Source organism: Alligator mississippiensis, chromosome 14 (assembly GCF_030867095.1).
Source record: "Alligator mississippiensis isolate rAllMis1 chromosome 14, rAllMis1, whole genome shotgun sequence".
NCBI classification, from domain to species: Eukaryota; Metazoa; Chordata; order Crocodylia; family Alligatoridae; genus Alligator; species Alligator mississippiensis.
Window position 1 is genome coordinate 37001783 of NC_081837.1, and position 23404 is coordinate 37025186.

At 45.2% G+C, this 23404-nt stretch overlaps 1 protein-coding gene across 2 annotated transcripts in view; it reads right to left on the reverse strand.

The window, feature by feature from the left end:
• The window catches only part of BLTP3A (bridge-like lipid transfer protein family member 3A), a 47167-nt gene that overhangs the window by 18237 nt on the left and 5526 nt on the right, over positions 1–23404 (reverse strand). The window contains exons 2-10 of one of the 2 annotated variants that reach the window (XM_019484880.2): positions 7279–7441; positions 6428–6466; positions 5317–5408; positions 4174–4363; positions 3352–3492; positions 2534–2704; positions 1867–1971; positions 1325–1502; positions 477–563 (exon numbers count right to left, since the gene is read on the reverse strand). In XM_019484880.2, the coding sequence (XP_019340425.1) occupies positions 477–563; positions 1325–1502; positions 1867–1971; positions 2534–2704; positions 3352–3492; positions 4174–4363; positions 5317–5408; positions 6428–6466; positions 7279–7441 (1166 nt within the window). The remainder of the gene's footprint in view (positions 1–476; positions 564–1324; positions 1503–1866; positions 1972–2533; positions 2705–3351; positions 3493–4173; positions 4364–5316; positions 5409–6427; positions 6467–7278; positions 7442–23404) is intronic. The other variant, XM_014598275.3, reaches the window with a different exon arrangement.

The following is a 23404-nucleotide window of genomic DNA, read 5'->3' on the forward strand; positions in this document are numbered from 1 at the left end:
CACACGCATAGCTGACGCCTTATTAAACAAATTCAGGATTCCTCATAGCAGACCTGCCCATGCCAGCTAGGGCCCCAGATACAGGCCTGGAAATGTATTGTTTCTCCTTTTTAAGGGCAACATTTTCAGCTCAGAAGGCTCCTGATTTACAACAGCCTGCTGATCTATATTCTTCCTAGACTTTCCCCTATATGCTGGGGCCTTTCAAGCTGACCTAGCACATGCAAGAAGCAGAGATCTTAGGCAGTGGGGAAGTCAGGAAACCCAAAGATTTACCTCACAGTAACTTCAGGCCTTCTTTCCTCACCCCCTGGCTACTTTTCCTCCCAAGGGTAAGGATGCCACTCACCTGCAGAATGATGAAATCAAGTCACAAGGTCTTTGAGAAGCCTTCCTCACTGTACTACCTGCTACTGCACCCTGGATTCTTGTAGCAGCCCCTTCTCTTCATGAACTCTCCCCCTTTGTGAGCTTACCTGCCCAGTGGAAGGGGTAATAGTCAAATGCCATCCTCCTGAAGGTCAGCTGCATTGCGCCTCCCAGCACTCTATGGTTGGAGGTGTCTGCAAAAAGACATAATAAAGAAAGTGGCATCAGCTGTGTAGTCCAAGTCCCAGCCCAGGGGCAGTCAGAGCAATGCTGCACAGATCACCAGTGTACACAGAGCCCTGGTTTAGGAATAGGAGGTGCTATACTAAAAGCAGTAGAGGAATTGTAGAAGAGGAGGGGTCAGGTCTTGGTCAAAGATCCCACAGCCTTTATATCCTAAAAAAATGAAAACCGTGGCAGCTGATCCAAATTCTAATGAAAGTGATTGCATTTTCCTTATATAAAGTTGCCCAGATATATCAAGTTCTTTTCTTTGTGTGTGGTCCTGAGCACCCAGCATAAAATCAAGTTACTTCCATTTAATTTGGCACCCGCCATGTGTGAGTGCCCGATGGCAGTGCACCAGGGGCACCACCCTTGCTACAGTGCTGCACAGGATAGCTTATGAGACCAAACCAAATTTATCCACTCTGGGCAGTGCTGAATTATTCCTGGACAGTGCCTTTGTCCAAGCCAGCATTCAATTCCCCAGCACTGGGATTTCTCTCCCTCCCTAGATTAAACTACCCCACAGAGTCAGGAAAGCTCTCAAAACACTTGGCTCAATATATAGACCTTTGTTCTATGGCAGCCTGCTGAGCTACTGACCCCTGCCTTGCGAAGTATTACTATGAAGCAGAGAAGTGCAGTGTTACATGTATGTGCCTGAAAGATAGGTCCCCCACAAATCTCTTCCTCGTCCAAGTTCTCCTTAGCGCTGCTTTCAGTTGGGTACCTGAGTCCCGGGTGTGGCTGTCATCACAGATGTGCAGGTCTAGGCGAGAGATGAGCAGGTGGTAGGACGACTCTTTCATGTCATATTTCTCAAAGTATTGGCCAATGCTGCTTGCATTTGGGCTACCTCCAAATGGCTGGGACCATGACTGCTGGGCAGCAGGAGCAGGTGGTGTAATCTAGCACAGAGAAAAAGGCTCTGCTATGACTAGAATGTCACCAAGGGAAAGAAAGGAATGAAATCATAATGCAATGGAAGCATCCTATGTTGCACCCCATACTGGAAAAGCTTACCCAGCGCTCCCAAACAAGAGACCTTGGCCAATGTTTTGTCACAGGACATAAGGGAAGAACCAAACCAGAGAGAATTAGATTTTGAGATTATCAGCCCAATCTTCAGATCCCATTTTAACAAAGACCATGCACAGCTAGGTGTCATAGTTCACCAACTTGTAAATCAGCAGAGGAAGCAGACCCAGCAGACCAGGCATCAGATTAAGACTCTGCAGTTCCCACCACCTGGAGACAATTCTGTCTCCTCACCTCACGCTCTCCATCGTGTTGCAAGTCTCTGCTGAAAATGTCTTTCATCCCTTGCCTTGTACCCCTTAATTTCATTTTCTCTCTGCTGCAATTATTGGTACATAACTTGGCACAGCATTTTGTGAACAAAAACAAAATAAAAAAAATGGCAAGGGTTAGAGTAGAATGCTCCAAGGTTAGTGACTGGAGAAGCAGCTGTTTAAATTCTCTAAAGTACCAATACATTCTGTATAAAACAAAGGAACAATATGAACACCTGCAAGCCTTGTGAGCCTCTTACTAGAATACTGAGAGAAACAGGATGGTAATATTCTCTGTTGAGCACCCTGGCTCATCCTCATCCCATTGTATGATCATTTTTATAATACTAGAGCCCCTAGAACTTTATTCTGCAACAGAAACTGGTGGACTGAAATTACCAAGTGGAAAATATTTCCAGAGTACATTTATTGCCCATTTCCACCAAGCCAAATCCCTATAGGTGTACTGAATGCTCACCCCTTCACCCTCCTCCAGAAGTGATGGCTCTTCTTAGAAATTCACACAATTTGCTATCCACAGGAAGCAACACAGGTTACACTTTCCTACCATTTCTCAGCAAGGAGCAATTTGCATTTTCACACAGCTTTTTCTCCCTATTGTGACACCCACATTTATTTCTGCTTACCTGGACAGGTTCTGGAGCCATGCTCTTCCTCTGCTGGGCAGACTTCTCCATGGCTTCACTCAGGGACTCTGCATACTTCATCATTGCTTTCAGCTGAGAGTCTGTCAGCACCCAGAGCAAGTCATCAAGGAGGAACATGAGCTTAGAGGCCACCACATTGCAATCCTTTGTCTGATTCAACAGAAAAGGAAAGCACAGAGTTCAGTAATTTTAACCAGTTGCATTTCTTTCGCATGGTAAGCAAGGACAGTAGCACTGTTAAAGCAAGTGATATCAGAAATCCTGAGAGAAAATAGGGTGGGAAGGGTTCACTTATTTGACTGGCAGGCACCTGGAGCATGTCATCCAAGCACCCAGTCACTCAAATCTCATCTCCTCCCAAGGAAACAAATGCCCAACTGTACTGCAGGAAAAAGTGGAATTTTACCACCTCTCCCTGCTCCTTTTTCAAGTACAACTAAACCTACCAGTGTTTTAAGCACACAGTTACAAAGATGATAAAGTGTACTCTGACTTGAGCATGACAAGGAAATATTTCACTCTCTGCCCAGCTGCATGCAGTTCTGAGCGTGTTCCTCTTGCACAAACCACAGGGTGATATTACATCAAGGGTTCTGCGTTTGTGGGCGGAAGGAAAAAAAACCCCAAGGAGTGCCGGAGGGAATGCTTATCACTGCACAATGCAATAACGGTGTCTTTACAGGTCTCTTCTTAGTTCTGCCTTTCACTTCAGTATGGAGATTATTCCTGAGAGAGAGAGAGTCAGTTGAGATCTTCTCATGAAGATGTGTCTGCTGTGGGTGGAGATAGATACTCACCCTTCTCTTGAGAGATATCTGGATCCTGCCCTGATTGGTAATGAGTCTCAGAGGAGTGGTAATAGGATCTTGATCACCATTGTCAGTGGCATCAGCCTCTATCCTAAGCGTCTGCCAGGTGAGCTCTTTAAACGTTAAGACCTACCCAAAGAAAGAGAGGGAAATGTGGAGGCAAAGAGAAGAATGCTAATGATTCCACCAGCTTCAACGCTCTGAAGATAGCTGTATGTAATAGCAGTGCATACACATTGGCAATGCACTGAAGGGGCATGTACCCCTCCCTAGATTTCTGCACCAGTGGTGGGGCACAAGCGCCGGGCTACAGCCTGGCCGGAGCCAGCACTCAGAACCAGCAACGCTGAGTTGGGCCCCCCGCACTGGCATCACTTACACAATACCTATGGCAGTGCACAAGCTAGAAAAGTTATTTTAACATATGTGGAATTGGTGGGGGATGAGGGGAAGAGAAATTCCAGGAACAGAAGAGCACAGTCCTGCTCCAAAAGCAACCACAGCAAGGATTAATGGTTTTGCAAGGCTGCTGGGAACTTCTCTCATTTCTTTGCCCCAGAAAAGAGCACCTCTGTGGAGATGGGGTAAAAGAACTGGCTCAGCTCCTCCAGCCCCAGCAGGCGCTGATGTGAACACAACGGTATAGGTTTCACTGGGACTCCCTATTAACACTTCTTCATACACCACCACTTCTGAGAATTCAGAAGTGCTCCTTTCTGTCAGACCCTTTGGAGACCTCAGAAATGATCTCCCCAATTCTCCACTCTCCCAAAATGCATGCTGTGGCTGCCAGTGCAAAAAGACTCTTACCTCTCCTCTTTGAGGGTCAGTGATGCGGGTGAGCCGCAGGTCACTCCGCTGCCAACTGGGGTTGACGCTGTATCCTTGGAGCTGCCATAGTTCAAGAGAGGCGTGAAAGGCCTTGGAGTGAATCTTGATAGTGATGGAATTGACGACAATAAACATCCCCTCCACCACCTTTTCAGCAAAGCCATATTCACTGCAAAGGAAAGGATCCTCAAAATCATCATTTGCTACAACAGAAGTCCCCCACCAGGCTGACCAGTGGATGGCGCATATATGTCAGAAAGAAGGTCCAAAAAAGGATACACATTGCCACCTGGCTCTACATAGCTAGGCTAGTTCTAGAAGGGCCATTTTCTGCGTTCTAGGTCAGCATACCCAACCTGGAACAATAAGCTTCAGCCCTAGTGCAGTGACACGTACAAAAGTGCCCAGAGGAGACAACTGTCCTGTCATGGTAGCCAGGAACATGGAAAGCGATGGAAGCCCAGTACAGACTGAACAAGCCTCAAGACACTCCTTGTAACCAGAGCCCCAAGGAATGGTTGGGTCTTCAGAAGATTTCTGGGAAGGAAAGGCATGGAACTGGCAAGCACATTACTTCTCACTCCATTAGGCTAGGAATGTAAAAAGGAAGTGGACAGAAGTCAGGAGTGAACAGAAGAGACTGCTGGGCAGGTGCTGGGAATGCAGTGGAGCACAGATGAAGGGATGAAGCAGAACAGAGGTGTGGGTCGTGAAAGGGATTAGTCAGAGGTCTTGGAAATGAGAAGATTCAGGATCTCTACCCCAAGAGGAGAGAAGTAGTGCAGGTATTCACAAAGGGGGAAAACAGGGACCTCGCCTAGAAAACGACAAAAATGATGGCTTGCAAAAAGCCCTAATGACTGGTTTCCAAACCAAAAGGCAATGAAGTGCAATGCAACACCTCCAAGGAACATGGCTGGGGATTCTTAAGGATCTAGTCTAGGTCAAATCCAGCCATCTGCAGAGATCCCTAAGGAACCCTCCTCCCAACTCAGAAGGTGGAAAAAAGATGGTTCTTCATTTACATTCAAGGTTCCTCCACTGTTCATCTGGAGAAACCATACGTCTACCAAACAAACATCACTACACTAAGGACTAACCATAGGGTCGGGGAATACCAACCTCTGACCTGCAGCAAGAGCAATAGGAGACTGTCCATTGGGTGGCCGAGGCTCTTCACATGTTCGCATCTCCACTTCCACCTTATCCAAGTACTGTAAACAAGAAACAGAGGAGACACAAGCCTATTAAGCTTTAGCATGAATATTTTGGCCTGAAGTTTGGAACACCTAGAGGCTTCCTAGAACTGCTGGAGTCAGAGGTAGGAAGCAAAAACAAGCCCATCCCAATAAGGTAGACTCCATTTTTTCCTTATTCCCAAGGAGTTCACTGTGTTTGTAGGCATTTCAGATAAGACCTTAAATAACAAGCCTCTGCTCTGCATGGCCCCTGAAATTTAATGGACAATTTTCATACAAGTTGCAGAGAGGGAGATGGGGGGAAGTTTTCCCAGTGTTTTGACTAAAGGATCCCATCCTTTCCATTTCTCTTACACACCTAGCTCAGTGGTTTTCAACTTTTTTTTTCATTTATGGACCCCCCCGCCAAAATTTTGAATGGAGGTGCGGACCCCTTTGACTTGTAAGTGCGAGTATCCACATAGTTTTGATTGATCATGATAATCTTTTGCAGACCCCTTAGATATAGCCTGTGGACTCCCAGGGGTCTGAGGACCACAGGTTGCAAACCTCTGACCTAGATGATTGCTGCATTTCACTGCAATTGTACACAGCTGGCAAAACACTTTGCAATTCTTGGAGCAACATCTAGTTTCATAATAATTTTCAGAGCAAGGTTAGCACAAACAGGCCAGTGGAAATATCACCAAGGTAAATCTCACCACGTCCTCGAAGGAAAGATATTCCCTCTCAAGACCACTAAGCAGGTAACACAGAAGAGCTCTGCAGCTTCAGAAGGGGCTATCACCTGTCTGTCCAGCTTTCTGCACTAGAGACAAGATTCTTATACAAGGCCTGCGTGGTAAAAACCATTCATGTATCATGTGACCTAAGAGAAGCGTCTGAATTTGACTAATTTCTAAAATGTTACATCACAAACCTCTTGAAACACCCCTAGTCCTAGCAGTAAGAACCAAGTGTCCTTTGTAAGAACAGTCTCTTGCATAGAAGTTACAGCAAACAACCAAGGAAGAGGTAGAAAGCAAGAACATTACCAGGCAGATCGGGTGCGTCTTCAGTTTTGTCCACTGGATCTGTGAAAACAAAGCTAAGGTTTCAAAAATGATTTGGTACTGGAAGGTTTGAGCAATTAAAGGAGAGAGTTAAGCCCACCCGAGGTCAATTTACTACTCTGTGACAATCCACATCCATGGCATCTCACTGACTCTGGATCAAATGGACTCCTATAGACAACTGAAGAGAGATTCCAGCTGCCAGCTCTGTAAATCATATTTAACTTTTAGATCTCATGTATCATTACCAGTAATACATGTTCTGCAAACCAAATTTTCATTTCTCTTATGCATGAACAACCTTGCTATGAGTAATAAATTCACAATCATTTTGCAGTTCAATCTGGAATCAAGTTAGTAATTTTGTAGGCTGTGCACAAACCCAAACATAATCCGTTTTACACCCTCTGAGCTACAGTTGCTCTGGAGTTTGAGATGGGGGGTAAGAGCTAACACTTGTTTCTAAATTAAGCAGATCTGATTCTGCATACACACAAAGAGCAGATCGAGTGAGTAAGAGCAGCCTGGTTTAACAATCACTTGGCAAAGAAGAACCACACGTTCGTAGAGAGGTGTTTCTGAAAGCTAAAACACTTTTGCCTTAATTCAGCACCTGGCATGTGTTGAGGTTGCACAATCTCTTGTCAAATATCAACTGAAAGAAAGCCGATATCCTGCACCAAAAAGCACCCGGAGCAAAGTTTTCCCAATGCCAGAATTTCATTTCACCAAGATCTTTTACTAGAAAGCCCCAAATTATATCAAATGGTGATTGGCACTAAGTGGACTTGATTGCGTCTGAAAGATGCCATTAGTACAGCATGTCCACTTACCCGAATGGAAGCCTTGTTACAATAGACTCGTGTGATAGCAAGCCAGGTGGGCAGCTCCAACACATTCTGCAGCACCTCTTCATCCAGTTCCAAGTTAGTCAGCTGCCCTTGACCTTTCAGTGTGCTCAGGTTGATTTTGTCTGGAGAGAGGTTTTTCGTAAACCTGTGGAAAAAAGATCAGAGACAATCAGACTACAAGCCCCAAAGTGTCTGCTAAAAACCAACATCTCTCTACTTAAAAGAAGGGTTATTTTGATGATAAATACCTGCAAATGGGTGAGGATCTTGGCAAAACAAAACAGAGGAATACGGACAAACAGGTAATAAAATGACCGGTCATGGTTCATCAAACCACAGTACTCCTTTCCAGCATTGTATGTGCTGACTCCTTTTAACCCTCATTTACAGACCCTGAGCCAATTCCCAATGATTTCAATGGAAGTGGGACCAGGAGAGTTTCAGGAACACTCTGCATCTGAATATTATGGTGACTGGCCCTCTAACACAGACTGCAGAAAGCAGAGAGAGGGCAGAGAGGTGGCATGGAAGTAATATTTCCTTCTATCTATTTACCAGGATGGGACATCCATCCCCAGAGAAACTTGCATTAAATAGATGACCTGAGGTTGCAAGTACATACCTGTAACTTAGAGAAAAAGACAGAAACCTGTAGTATTGGTATATACCATGGATTATAAGGCAGTGTTGTTAAACTGAGCTCTACATTTATTGTTTTAATGCATTAGTGGCAAAGTTAAAGCCACCTCCAAAACAACCTCCTTAACTCTGCCCTGATGTTCCCACTACCCCAGGCACCTGTCATATGACAACACATCTATGACAAGTTTAGCATCACAGCTCGCCTTGGAAGCTCAAGTCAAGAATCTTGCTGGGTGTGAATATCTTTCATCATCATATGCTTTGACACTTGAACTATTTAAAAAAGAAAAACCAAAAAAATACGGCGTTTAAGCGATTTAAAAAGTCCCCTACAGCACTGGGAAAAATCAGAAACCAACAGAACCAGAGTGGGCAGGAACAGGAAACAAAATCATTAGAAACAAAAGGCGAGACTTGACAACAGTAAAGGATTTTAACTTATTTCAGTGGCGCTCTCTTTAAATTCTAGTCTCAGAGCCAGGGGTTTAGGTTGTAGCCGCGTTGGTCTAAGGACATAGGCAGACAAGGTTCCTTGGGTGAATTTGATATCTTTTATTAGACCAACCCAAACAGTTGGAGAATATTTATTAAGCAAGCTTTCAGGTTAAAAACCCTTTGCTTCTCAGAGCCAAGTACTTTCCTTGGGCAGCATCCCAGCATGTAACCTAAGTCCTAACCCTGCTACTGAGAGATCCGTCCAAGCTCTTTCTTCCCTCCTTTTGGCTGACAACAGCTGCTGATCTCTCCTCTCTCACTTCCTTCCCCCAAGAGACTTCCCTGTTTCCATCTCAGCTGCTTGCAGCCTGGTGTCTTCAAATCTCTGATGGCCCTGAGGTCTGCATGCAATGGATGAAAACAATTTCAGTAAGGCCACCCAGGAGCAGTGCAAAGACTTCTGGGGCAAAATCTGTAAGCACCCGGTTGAGCTAGAAGTACCAAGGCCTCTCTTGGCAGAAGTATCAGGACAGACCAGGAGGAACAAAGAGGATGGTAATTTATGGAGGAGGTGATGGGGAGCTCCTGACAACCTTCCATCAGCAAAAACAGCAGAAACTGCAATACTGGTCGTGGAGATTTTAGCGCATTAAAGAGGAAGCAAACAAAAGGCAGCCAGACAGAATTCAGCTGCTGGAAATCTTGGGGAAGTTTTCCTTACTCACAGGGGAAACACACCACTCCTATGGAAAAGCCCGCTGCTTCCCGTCAGCAACTGCGAACAACGTACTCAGCACGCAAACTTGGGGCAGCCCATGCAGGGACAGGGACATTCAACGCCCAATTCCCAAAAATGGAAATCTATACGAGGTCTTGATGAAGCTAATTTAGGTAGCTCCATTCACTCGCAAGGTTGCAAGATGTTCCATTCAGATGGCAAGATTAGGAAGAAGGTCACTCCAAAGCTCTGGATGGCTTCAGTCTGACTAGCCCCATCTTTGCAGCAAAAATTACAGTAATATATTGAGGGAGCTGTTCCAGGATACAAACATGTTTCTCATATATACGAGAAGACTGGTTTAATTAGGTTATTGAATAGTGAGTCAGCCCTGGGGGAGTCCAAAGCCACAGTGTATTTCAGGAACAGGATCCAATTCTGTCTATCCAGCTGGAGAAAGCTCTGGTTCAGATCCCCGTGTCAGGAGTAACACTGCAAACAGGCTCCTCGGCACAGAAACGTAACTACCAAGGTCTGCACCACGGGCCTGCATTTTCTAAATCTAGTGGGTTTGTGCCCCCCGCCCCCACCACCACTTAGTGCCATGGGCAATTCTTTTTGCTAGCAGCGATGGGAACAGAGAATTCGGTGGTGGCTGCAATAGTGGTTTGCACACTCCCAGTGAAGCAGTGTCCCTGCACCCAGCTGCTACTGCCACAGTGGTGGCAGACTCCTGTGGGGCCTCCACTGCCCCAGGGATCAGCCAATGCCCAGGGATAACTGCCCACCTCCATTTATGCTACTGCCCCAACACAATTGTTTTAATGTGGTGGTCTGTTCTTCTAGGGGCCAGGCACCAGGGCAGCTCTTTCTGGAGGCAGAGCCCCTTTAAGAACAAGTATTTGGTCTTGGGAGATGCTAGTTGGAAAGAAGTCAGGTGATGCCTACAAAGGGCTGAAAAAACTCAGTTGAAGGCTGCTAGAGACCCAGGAGCAGGGGACAGAGATGGGAAAAGACCTTTGCAATTTGCTTTTGCCAAAACAGCTGGCTTTTGTGCAAGCCTGCGGGTTCTGCACTGGAATAATAAAAGCTGGGGGAAGGGCATGAACCAGACTTGGCTGCAGGATCAGTTTTCCCTGGGTTTGGGGAAACAGGCCAGCAACCTGCAGTAGCAGCTCATTTAGACTGGGACCAGAACCAGAGGGGGAATTTTCATGGCCAGCGTCTCGCTGGAATGGCTGTCTTTGCAGAAGGTCCCTTCCGCACGCAGTCAGATCCAGAGGCGGGCTGCAGCTCACACGAGATGGCAGCAGGATTCAGAAAGGTCGGTGATTTTCTGCCAAATTAAGCCAGGGGCTAATTTCACACATTCCTCCGTGCTAATTCTAATTCTGCTTGGCAGCCCAGCAAGGGGAGAAGAAAGGCCCCATTGTGAGCCAGGGCAGGAATGGATCCACACGTTAGTCACACGCTGCAGTCCCCTCTACCATGAACTGGCCATGTGGGCTCCCCCATTGTGAAGGGCACAAAGACAGGCCTGAGCAAACTCAGCCAGCAGCTCAGTAAGGCAGGGGAGGCAACAGGGGCTGTGGCAACAGAGTTGTAGCGTAAAGCTGGCTGGGATGCTAGGAAGACTTGATGATCAGAAAAACAGATTACTTTCCGAAGTGGAGACCATGCCAGGACAGGATCTGAGAAGCAGCTATGTATTTCCTTGCAACCATACACCCTTATGTTGTCCTGGACAATAGCTTCAGCTGGGAGACAGCAGGACTTGAACAGCTACGAGCTCACCTACTTGTGTTCCTATATCACTTCTAGCCACAGTGATTTTGGAGCTGTAGGAGAATCCTACAGCCTTTAACTTGCCACGTTGATGTCCTCCTTTCCAGACTTGACTAATTATTACATCACATTCCTTATCTCTCAGCAGGTGAGGGTGCAACACGCCTGCCACTGTCTCAGGCTCAACCGAGGCCAGCGTGTTGACTTTAGACAATTTGCTCCTTTGAGCTGGAAGCCACCCTAATTTAATGACACCTGGGAAGGCAGCCAAGATCAGCACAGCTTCTCGGTTACCATGCAGTGAAATCTGAAGTGTACCGAGTTACAGCTTCCAGTGTGTGTGGTGTGCTACAAGCAACAGGTTCATAGGAGAAATGTATACAGTAAAATCTTGCACATCTGTACATGGACAGAGCTCAGGGTCATGGCTATCACCTCGGTTATCACAAGTAATTGAACCCAGGACCTCGAGAGAGACATCTGAGCCTCTGTGGCTTGAACTAACAGACCAAGTCTCCCAAGAGCTATAGCAGTCATACCCTCTGGGATAGGTACAGAGAACATCGTAGTGGACTGAAAAGTACTTTGCAAACCAAGTCAAAGAGCCTCATTGTACAGATGTGGAGGCGAAGGCACAGAGGTACAAGTGGCTTACTCACAGGGGCATGGCGAGGAGCAGAACCCAAATCAACCCCAGTCCTACGCTATACTTCCCCACTTGAGACATGCTGCTCTCAACCAGTATATTCGACCAGCCATATTGGCTTGTATCAGAGCACTGCAGAGATAGAACAGGCTTATCAAACAATGATCAGCACCACCACCGCAGCCAGTGCAGAGCTGAAGGCTTCAAACTCAGACACGGAGCAAGATATTACATACGGCCCAATTAAATATCTGCTTCGTACTCATGTGAGTGGAGAGGCCACAGGGAGTCCTGATGGAGCAGATAGAGATGATCACAGCCAGTCCAGCAAGGCTGTGCAGAAGAGCCCTCAGTGTAAACGGTTCCAGTTACCAGCCACAGCAAATCTTGAACTTTTAGGTTCGGAAGTCTACAGGAAGGAGGGAGGGGAATGACTCGGCAACAAGTCAAAGATTTTCCAAGCTTAGTAGCCCTTTGGGCTAGCGTGCTTAAGGCATACCAGTTTGTGTAGCCAACAGCACACATGGGAGCAATGTGGCGAAAGTCATATCCAGCTATCTGATTACCCACACTAAATGGCTTGGTATCCATTTACAGCTCAGTTCACTTGGGAGCAGCCTAGAGAACAAATCCGGAGGCAGGGCTTGAACTCATGACTGCAGCCACACCAAGACACCGTAACTGTTTTGTGTCACAACACAAGAACAAAAGCAATGGTAAATAAGGGGAAATGCACACCATTAAGTGAATGAAGAATGAGTCGGTGGATCACTAACCAAACCTCCTAGTGGCATGCACAGCCAGACTGATGCTTCAAGGCAGAACATGGATTCCCCGAGAAAGCGTCTTGCACAGACTTCATCCCCTCCATACACCTCTGCCACACAAACAGCCCCCCGAGACAGCCCCCTAGCCCTGGTCCTCCAACTCCTGCCCCCCAGAGTCTTACTGGCATCTAGCTGCTGGAGCTGCTCCCACCACCCTCCCTGATTGCATGCCGGCCGCATGCGTATATGCGCGCACATGCACGTGGCATCCCCTGCCTCCAATTGCCCTTCCCCTACTCCCCCCAGCCTCCAGCAGCTCTTTGCAGACTGGAAGGCTGCCAGCCTGCAAGAGGAAACCTTCAATTTCTAGTGGTCTTCTCCTTTGAAGAGGAAAATCCACATTTTTTTTTTCCTTTAAAGGAGAATATCTACATTTTTCTGCTTCAAATAAGAACATCTGTGTTTTTCCACAGCCAATGGAAAACCCAGATTCCTGGTCATGAGCAAGAACTTTGCGTGTCTAAGGAAACAGGGATTTTTAGTCCCAACTCCAAAGGATTCTTACCAGCTTTATCTCTGAGCAAATCACTTCTCTGTAATTTCCTCATCTATATAATGAAGTCAGCAATGCCCACCTCTCAGCACCCTGATGAGGATAAAGTGATTGCTTGTGAATGGTTAGATGGCTCTCAGATGAAGCTATATTCAAATTAAAAGTTAATTTAAAGGGGAAAAGTGTGCGCTAGGCTGGTGAAGTATGTGTAAAAGCAGGGGGTGGGTGGGGGCAGTAGCACAGCTCCAGGAGTTTCGCACATCTCCAAAGAAAAGTTTTGGTCCTTTTCAAGGAAGGGAAGGACCTGGGAGACTGGACACAATTTGAACAGATGTTTGCTGTCAGGCTCTCTCCATTCATGCTGAGCAGCAGTAAGATTTCTGGCAGCATGGGTTGCTGGTTTGGATAAAGAGTAATTGGAAGCAGGCTGTTGTTGTTGAGAAAAATGGGCTGGATGGGATACTGCATTTTCTCTTTCCAGAGCTCTTTAACAGAGGGCAACCAACAACGCTCAAACAACCCTCTTCTTTAATCTGCTAGGATTAGGAAAAGGAGGAACAAATTGAACGCAGACCTTTTCTCTCCTTTAGGAGCCTTGCTGCTGCCGAGCCACAAAAACAACTCACATTCTCCACGTGCACATGCAAGGGCAGTGGTACATATTGTTGCCCTCCTCCCCACCCAAGCATCAACAAATCAAGAGAAGTAAAGTTCACCTGCAGCACACAGGCTAAAGCTTAACCACCAACATGCACTGAAACCTGGCAAGTGGCTCGACTCCAATTTCACTCTCAGCTGCAGCAATAGGAAACTGGAGATGCAGCGCATAGTAAGGCTTTTCATTTCGAACTACAATGTTCAATCTCATCTGTGCCCCAGTGACCTTTGGAGGACTGTTCCCTACAATCTGTCTTCTGAGCTTTGTCCAGTCTGTTTCCCCTGGTTCAAGCACTGGGGCTTCCAAAATATCCTTCGAAAATGAGGCCTGTTAACAGATTTCCTTTTTCATCCCATTGCGGTCTATAACTAACTTCGCCTCCCTTGCCACTTCCAGCCCTGAAACACTTCCCAGTTTTCTGAACTCGCCTCTGAATCACTACTTTCTTTCAGTACACAGGTGCCTGTAACGGTACTACAATGCCAAGTCCTGGACTGAGGAAGGAAGCAGGCGAGCCAGAGTAGCTGTTCTTAACGATAAACTAGCAAAACAAGCTGACAGTTAAAACATGCCTAGATGACTTTAAATCCTTCTTAAACCACTGTGGCTTACTTGGGTTTGAACTGTAAGAGCCAGTTCTCTGGGGAAATCCCTTACTTCTTGGGCAGTTTCTGAACTCCCAGTGTTTTCGCTTTGATAGATTTCAGTCGTATTTGTTTGGATGTTTTGACAGAGAGGAAAGAGGAGCATCTACCTCTCTTCCCCATCACTAACTTTAAAAAGGATATCAAAAGAGGATTTCATTACCCCAAGAACTCGTCTGTGAATACGTCTAGATGCCACAAAGCCTACTTATTGTGAGAGGGACGTCAGCCAAAGCGGACTGCTGGCCTGAAGCCAGGTTATAACAATAAATAATGAATTTGGAAATCAATGTTTACGGTTGTAGTTGTCTGGCAGCATTGATTGCAAGTGAGCAAATATTTCCTGTGCTTGGATAGCGGCAGCACAGGACATACAAAGCCATAAAGCTGATCTCCTTCTGTTCACCAGATCTGTTGTTTCCCATTATTTTGTTCCCAGAGGTGCAAGAAGCCAAACCAGAAAAAAAAATTATTTCAGCTTCTTCAACCACTGCTATTCAGTAACTGTAACATATGTTAGAAATTAGCATCTCTCTCTAAATGCACTAGTTGCATCCATTCATACATTTGTAACTACAATTATTAAATGTGTGAAGTGCCCAGCTATGCACCAGTCATTCTCAACCTTTATAGACTCAAGGTACCCCTCAGAAAACACTTGCTCTTAGTTTTCATTTGATTTTTGACTACAGCAAAACAACAACACGATTCTTCTGCTGCAAAAGAAACTCAGAAGAACCATAAGAAGACAGAATACTTTTAACACTATGGATTTCTATTTGAAATCTGGGTTTATCTTGAGAACCACATTTGTGTACCTAACAGTGCTAACCTTTCAGCATCCCGGTTGAGAATCACTAATATACACTACGAGAGGTAAGATTTTACTTAAAGCATATTGTGGTGCCATGTATTGGCTGATGCATAAAACTGTATTATCCACCATGTCTGCCACAAGTGTACAACAGTGGATGGAAAAGACTCGAAGTACGAGGGAGGGAAGAGTCGAAATCTGAAAAGGGATGGAAATAATGAGAGTTGTAGGAAAACTGTTGTATTAGGTAGATGCTGCAGAGGACCAGCCTTGTCATCTCAACAGTAGCCAGCATATAGGACAAGATGAAGAGTTTCTGTCTTAATGGAAAGAGACACTTAATTTAAATGCCTTTATCAGCTAATCAGACACAGAGATGGAAGAGACACATTTGGTCATACACAGTGCTACCTTGGATAGGTAGCATATACCTTGGTAACTTGTCTTAAGCGTGCCGTGTAACAGGACTTCCACCATTTCCTTTGGGAAACCACTCTTCAATCATCTGTCTCAGGGATAGGACACCTCCCCTCATATTAAACCCCATTATCTCAGGAGCCAAGAATCACATTCACGTGGCAAGAAGTTCCAGCACAAATAAAGGAAAAGATCAATGGCTTCTAAACGCAGACAAACCTTCAAGGAAAATGGCAGCGGAAGGTTTAAAGATAGCAAACTTGGGTAAATGTCTGAGTTTGAAACTAAAAATAGTTTTGGAAGGAAATAAAACTGGGCAGGAGACCAGAAAACCTGCAAAGAGGGGAAGAGCTATAGTCTGGAAGATCCACAATACATAGAAAGAGGAATTCAAGGCACAGTTTACAGGACAGAAGCCAAGCAGTTCACTAAACCGGGCTTTCTGCATGACTGTACAGAGAGCTGCCCACTAAGCATATACAGTCTTGCTCAGCACAAGATTTAGACATTTCAGGCTGGGGACAAGGAACAGAAACACATTTAATTAGGATTAGATTAGACTAATTAGTATTAGATACCCTCTAATATATAGCATTAATCTGCCTGACATCACATTAGCCTAATTAGTACCAATCCATTTAGAATTAAACCCAATTAGTTGTTCAGAAGATGGAAAAACCATGTTGAATTAATAATCTTATCACTTACAGAGTTCTCTCCAACTTCAAAGTGCTTTACAAACCATTAACCAATCCACAGCACCCCAGACAAATAGGCTTGTAAAACTAGCCTGATGTTACAGTGGGAAACTAAAAAAAAAAAAAAAAATCAGTCAAAAAAAAAATCAGTGACTTCAGGTCACACAGGCAGAGAGCATCAATCAGCGCTAGTCTCTGCTACACCTCTCCAACAGTGAAGCAACTCTGCTGCCTGTAAGAGCAAAGTATTATATCTATAGGCCTGGGAGTTAAGGTAGCCCCAGATCCAATCTCTGAATATTTACTGGCTGCTCCAAGCCTCCAGTTAGAGAACTCTGCCAGGCTGAAATCACAGGGATTACTTGTCACCTGCAGTGAAAAAAAAACCAGCTTCAGGGTTATTAGAACCAGCAGTACATTTCAGAAATTTCAGAGTGGTTTTGTACTTAGAGAGAGGTTTTTTTTAAACTTATCTACCCCGCTGGAAATTTTCCAAGAGCAGAATGGCTGGGATGGTTTAGTCAGGGATGGTCCTGCCTTGAGCAGGTGTCTTTTGAGGTCCCTTCCAGCCCTACTTCCCTACGGTCCTGTGAAAACTGAAGTCTGGGTTTCATTGCATTGGTTTTGAGGGAGCAATTCCTGAGAGAGCAACACTGGACAGAGATCAATCTGGCTTGTAGACTGGCCTTTTCATCTGCCTACGCAGCTGACTAATAGCAAGACTGCATGAAGAGTTATACCTGTAGAAGATTACAGTGTGAATTTAAAGTGCTGCAGTTAGTATGGTATTTTTCCTCAAGTGGATGAATACTGATGTCTATGAATGCTTCTTTGTTTAGATAATTCACTTTGAAAGTGGTTCAATTGAACCAAAAGAGCAAAAGCATCTGCCTGAAGACATTGGGCTGGCATTGGCACGTTGGGTTAACTAGACTTGTATAGTAACTGGTAGCAGTGACCGCAGAATGACAAAAACCCAAGGATTTAGAAATCCAGTTTGAATCCTTCCTGCAGAGGAAGCCATGATTTCCAAACAGAAAACAAAGTTACATCCTTGCAGAATCTACATGTCACTGAGGTTTCTTCACCCTTCGTCCCCACCCCCACATTAACTGAAACTCATTTAGACACTCTCTCCGGAGTGGATATCACTTTTCAGTGTTGTGAGACTAAAATAACATGAAGGCCCCAGACTAAGGGAAGGGATTATTCCCCTCTATTTAGCACTGGTGAGGCCACATCTGGAGTAGTGTGTTCAGTTTTGGGTCCCCACTACAGAAACGATGTGGACAAATTGGAGAGAGTCCAGCAGCGGGCAATGAAAATGGTTCAGTGGCTGGAGAACATGAATTGTGAGGAAAGGCTGGGGGAACTGGGCTTATTTAGTCTAGAGAAGAGGAAACTGAGAGGGGATTTAATAGCAGCCTTAAACTACCTGAAGGGAGGTTTGAAAGAGGATGAAGCTGGACTGTTCTCACTGGTGGCAAGTGACAGAACAAGGAGCAACAGGTCTCAAGTTGCAGCAAGGGAAGTTAGGTTGGATATTAGGAAGAATTTTCTCACTGGGAGGGCAGTAAAACACTGGGACAGGCTCCCCAGAGGTGGTGGCAGCTCCATCCTTGATGGTTTTCTAAACCCAGCTAGAAAAAGCTTTGGCTGGGATGATGCAGTTGGAGCTGGTCCTGCTTTGAGCAGGGGGTTGGACTAGATGTGACCTCCTGAGATCCCTTCAAGCCTAATTTTCCATGATTCTATGTTTGCATCTTACAACGCACCTGCTGCAGCCTCTTCGTCACCAGAAGGAGACTCGCAAAACAGTCCACTGGTAAATCTGAAAGGATAAAGGGGGAAATCTTGGCAGGCTTGATGCATAGTCTTGCTGAGGAGCTGTTTTGCTATTTCTAGTTCATTGCCTGGAAGCTCGGTAACCTTTAAATGCCAGTGGTGCAGCGCTCCGAAGTCTGGAACTCAAACCCTGCTCTGCTGCCAGGGTGTTTCCCAAGACTAAACCCTAAGCAAATAACAGCACATCAAGGAAGAAAGTTAAGCAGCAATACAGAAGTCGGTGGATTTTACAGCATCTCAGCACCCTCCTTGCAGTTGGAAGCTCTACCTCCTGGATGTTGAACAAATCTTTATTTTGCAACCCGATTCCCTTTGTATTTTACTTCCACCCACCAGAACACAAAAGGCTATTGTGTAATTTAGAGTCAACTCAATTGGTTGTGGGAAAGGTGAAAGCAGAAAAAACAAGTCTATAAGAAACAAGAAACACTACCAGAGCAAGGAATAGGAGTTGAGTTTTATGTTCTAGTTCCATGTCTTATGTTCTGTTCCCACCCACAATGTTCAAACTGGCTGGCTTATCCTCGCTGCAGATATCTGGCCCCTCTGTAGTGAGGATGAGCATAGGCAGAGAGCAGCAGGGAAAACAGTTGAGAAGACTACTATGATGGGGACCGGCAGCTCAGCACAGCTGTGTGCCACCCCTGGCTGGGCTGGACCTTTCCAGACTGTATCCAACTTCTTTGCAGGCTGAATCCAGCCCAGGGATCATAGGTTGCCAGTCCCTGCTCTATGCGACAGATATGCCACTTTTGGTGGGAATAAGCCAGTGACCAGAGAAAGTTAGATGATTCAGCTACACTGTCTTAGGACCCTTCCTGCCTTCTGCACCAAGAAGTTATTTCTGCCACAAGGAGGCTTAATCCAACACAGAAAGAGAGTGCACTCCTTTTCCTACGACTTTGTAGTCCAGATGGAAGCTAGCTTTTCTGGGCCCATCAAGAGCCAAGGAGTTGAAACAGGCTTAGTAGGCCTGAGTATTCAGTTTGTTTGGTGGATTGCTGCAAAGTGTGTTTTTCATTTAAAAGATAAGGTTATCTTTTAAAAGGTAGGAGAAAAAAAAAGAACTCTTGTCAAGTGCATGCATGCTCTTCCCCACCCACACTCTGATCCCAGGCAGCTATTAGTTACTTACTCTCTCTCCAACTAGGGGTCTGAGGTCTGTGTGTTCAAAAAGCTTTTATTGATATAGGAAACTAGAAACCAAAAGCCACCGAAACTGCAACTACTACCCAAGACATTTTTAAAATGAACTACATACTATTCAAAAGCTCTGTACGCACAGTCCTGTTCAGGATGCTGGAAACAGTAAGTGGAAATAAGATTGAAGACTACGAATAACAAGCAGATCTCAAACTGTGGTCTGGCTTAATTACCAGGGGAGCTATATCCCTGCAGTGTACCCTCTTTTATGCAGTGGACCGGGTAGGAGCTTAGAGCAAGTATTCCAAGCTGTGCCCCAGAGCGGTTTCAGGCTCTAGTGTTTGCAGACTTATCTTCAGAGCAATCTTCATATTATCCAGGGAAGGTGGGTCATTATTATTCCCATTTACAGCTGAGGAAAGGGAGGCACAGGGAGATTAAGTTATTTCCCAAGGGCCACCCAGTGGGTCAGACTTATCCAAAAGCAGCTTTAACTCTCTATTGCCATCACTCACACAGGGAAATACAAGCAGTGTTCCTGAGGAACCATCCACCGCCCTGTATCTGGTCTCCACAATTAAGAGCAATGGGGTTGGAACTGCTTGCTCTCCCAAGGTATCATTCCAAGAAAAAGCAGTCAAGGCCTTCTGCATCAAAGGTCTGTGGTACCCTTCTTGGCAAATGGCTCCAGACATGTGTGTTTTCTTCCTATTCCCTACTGTTGGGAACATGTTGGCTGCTTGGTTGTGGGCTCTAGGAGGGATTCATTTCTGGTTTTCACTTACTTTGGCATCAAGGTTTATTTCTCAGGGTGCAGTGCTTTGGATTTTAGCTTGTATGCTCTGTTGTACTTGAGGCACAGGGTGCCTGTGTTTGAGGCACAGCCTATTACTGGATTTAGAAAAGCACGTTGAAAAAGCAGGAACAGGAGGCTGCCCAAAACAGCAAGTTCCATTTGACTAACAGCTGGCTTAGCATCAGCCCTTCACTGACGGGAGCTTTGTGGTTTCATGCATTTCCTATAGTTATCACAGCTATTTTATGCACTTGTCACCTCCAGTGTAAGGTGCCGTGAGTTTCCCTGCTCACTGAAAGAGGATTTGACAAGTGCTGAAGGCAAGAACACTTTTGTGCAATGTCATCCTAGAGTCATATGGGAGACAATATTTACATCACAGGAAAAGGGTGATACGTAAATGCCAATGCAGAATTTTCATCTGTTAAGGTTAATATCTTCTCCAGCAGTCTGAGGTGGAAAGCTGTTATTGTACTATTTGAAAGTCAAAAAGACAATGACACGGTCAAAGACAAGGTACTTTTGAGCCACTGAAGCAGAAACATTTTGCTCGGTATATTTTAATGTGCAAGTATGTTAGTGACAATTGCTAGATTTGCAGCCTAGGGCTAAAAGTCTCTTTTTCTACAGAGTATGCAAGACGCAGGTTTTTCTACACTGGTCACTTATGAGTCTTAACCTGATTTAAGGTCAGTCATTAATAGGACTGAGAGAGGAATTCAACTCCATGGTCAACTCAGTCCTTGGCCTCTGTTAGGACTTTAAAAAGGGGGGACACAATTAGTGCCAACACAGTGATGGATTTTGAGGCATGGATGTCATCCATTTAGAAATGAATGGGACCTCCCAAATTCATTCATATGGGCCGGCAGTTGGCAAGCACTTTCAATCACTGTATGTCTGGACTGTTTTAAAACTGATTTTAGAGGCGAAAGGCTTTACATCCCCCATTACCAATCCCCTTATTCACCTGCTCCCCCTGCAACAGAACTGCTATTTATTCAGCTCTCCTGCACCCAGCTAGCAAAGGGTGCAGGCTTTTCAATAGCTGCAAGCAAAGCAAAGGGCAGAACGCAGTTGCATCACTGCACAGTTCAAAATCTTGCTTAATCCACCTGAGATCCAGAGATGCTATTCAGGGGAATTAATGTCTTCCCTGAATCCTAAAGGGATCGAACACAGTAACTGATGTCAGACCATTCAAAGGACTGTGATCCGTGAAACAAAGTTCGCTTCCAGTCAAGTCTGGGTAAAAAGTAGGAAGGAGGATCTACGTTAAACAGCTAGAAGGGTTAAGGTAATTGCACATCTTATATTTATACTGCATCCTTTTTTGCCAAAAGAAACCCAGAGCATTTTACCAGGCATGCATGCAACAGTCACTTTACTTGTCACTGGAAGGCAGCCACTTTTCAGCTGGGATGCAATAGCTGCTAAAGAGCACACAGGTCCAGTGCCAAACACTTCATGATAAGAAGTGAAAACGTCTCACATTCAAGTAAAACCACCATGGAATTTAGGAGGGCAGCTTGTCATTTCTGATGATGATTTCCAGATTTCAGGTTTAAGCAGAAAACTAAAGTACTGACGAAAGAGAAAGCTCATAGGGGCTTTGGGACTTCCCCCACCTCTGCAGGACTGTACCAGTACAATCAAGTAATCCAACCTCATACCTAACACAGAATCTAGAACCAGTCCCTCCTCCACCCACATAATTCTTCAGTGACAGAGGCTAAACCTCATTTTTCTGACAGAAACACTGCTCTGTCCTGCCTTCTCTGTATGAAAATGATGCGTCCCCAGTGTTATTGCTGTCTTGTCTTCTATTTGAAACCTGAAAAAAACTAAGGCTGAGGATAGATGCAAGTCAAAACATTTCAAAAGGGAAGAGGGATGCGTCGTGGAGGAGTATGTATCAGCTGTTCTGATTTCACTGTTACAGCTGTCTATTCCAATGGTGTAAGCGAGCTAAATCCCTTTCACTGAAACCCTGAATGAAACAGAGTTCAAGTCACAATGATTTCACTCCCCCTATTGCTCGCAGGAGCAAAAAGGCATGAAAGTTACATTATACCCTAAGAAGATATCCTGATATAACATAATGTAATGCTGATATAACTTCTGTCTGCAGCATGGTGTAAAGGATTCTTCCTTGTCCAGTCATGTCCTGGTATCACATGAGCGGTGTGAGGAAAATTCCCTACGTTTGAATGGCTATGTACAAACTCCTCTCAGACTCCAACTGAAAGTCCTGCTCTCTGTTACTGCAGCCAAAGTGTGGTCTACGAACAGGACTGGGAGATCTGGGTTGTTCTATTCCCAGCTCTAAGCTATACGTGCAGTAGCTGACTCCGCTTCCTTGGGCACATCTGCACATGTAATTAATGCTATTTGGCTTTATTGTGCAGTAAATTTACTACCTGCATATGCAGGTAGTAAATTCACTGGGCAGTAAACTAATTTACTGTGCAGTAAGTGCCTGCATGTGTAGATGGAGATGCTTTACTGCACAGTAGATTAGTCTACTGCACCATAAAGCATCTTGTGTAGATATGGCCCTTGTGTGTGAAATCAGAATAACAAAGTTTGCATCTCCCTCCCCCCAAAACAAATGAGGACAGTTCAATACTGCTCATAACGTGTTTTGAACCTTTGATAACAGAGTGCCAAGTAAGATGCTCCCAACATGACCTGTACAATTCTTGCTGTTCCCCTGGTGCTGACTCCTTGCTTCTAGGTGCTTAAGTGCATTAGAAGAAACAAGAAGATACAGTAATGCTTTCCTGAGTTTTTTTCCACATTGGTAATTACTTTAGTTGCCACAGGGATGATATGTGATTGCCAGTGAAACAGGGTCAAGTCAACACAATCTTGACTGGGGGAAGGGATAACTCCACACACTTATGAATGGAAGGGAAGCGGCTACAACGCACTATTGTATGATGTGGCTCACCCAGGCAAGCGTTTGGGAGCCATCTGCTAGCAAAACGCAAATATCAAAGTTCCTTCCCTAGGTTTACAGGAGCATTTTGTCCTGCAATTGGAGCTAGAGGAGGTGTTGCTTTCCACATACATGCTGCTTACTGGTTTGCATTTGATAAATTTGCTATGCTTTTAAAACCCTAGCTTATTTACACTGAATCAAATGTAGCTCCAATATTAGGTTATGGGAGGCACTTCTAGCAGTTTCTCCCATGGACCAGTCCTCCTGTCCCTGCTGCCAGCTGGATAAAGGAGAAAATGACCAGTTTATAGTGATCAATGGAACCATTTACACAGCCTTTTTACACATTCCAACCACTACTGATGATTGGGCTTTTCCTTTCATCAGACTGACCATATTCTCCAAAGGGTTAGCCCCTTTCATTCACCAACTTACAAGTCCACAGAGAGAGATACAGGACATGAAGGACATCAGCACAAACCGACTGCAACAAAAACTGCCACTCAGGGCTACATTAATTCCTCCCCGCCATTAAACCACTTCATTCCAATCTGGATTTCCACAGCTGCAAGCGCACTCAGCTCCACTCCAGGTCAAGGCTTT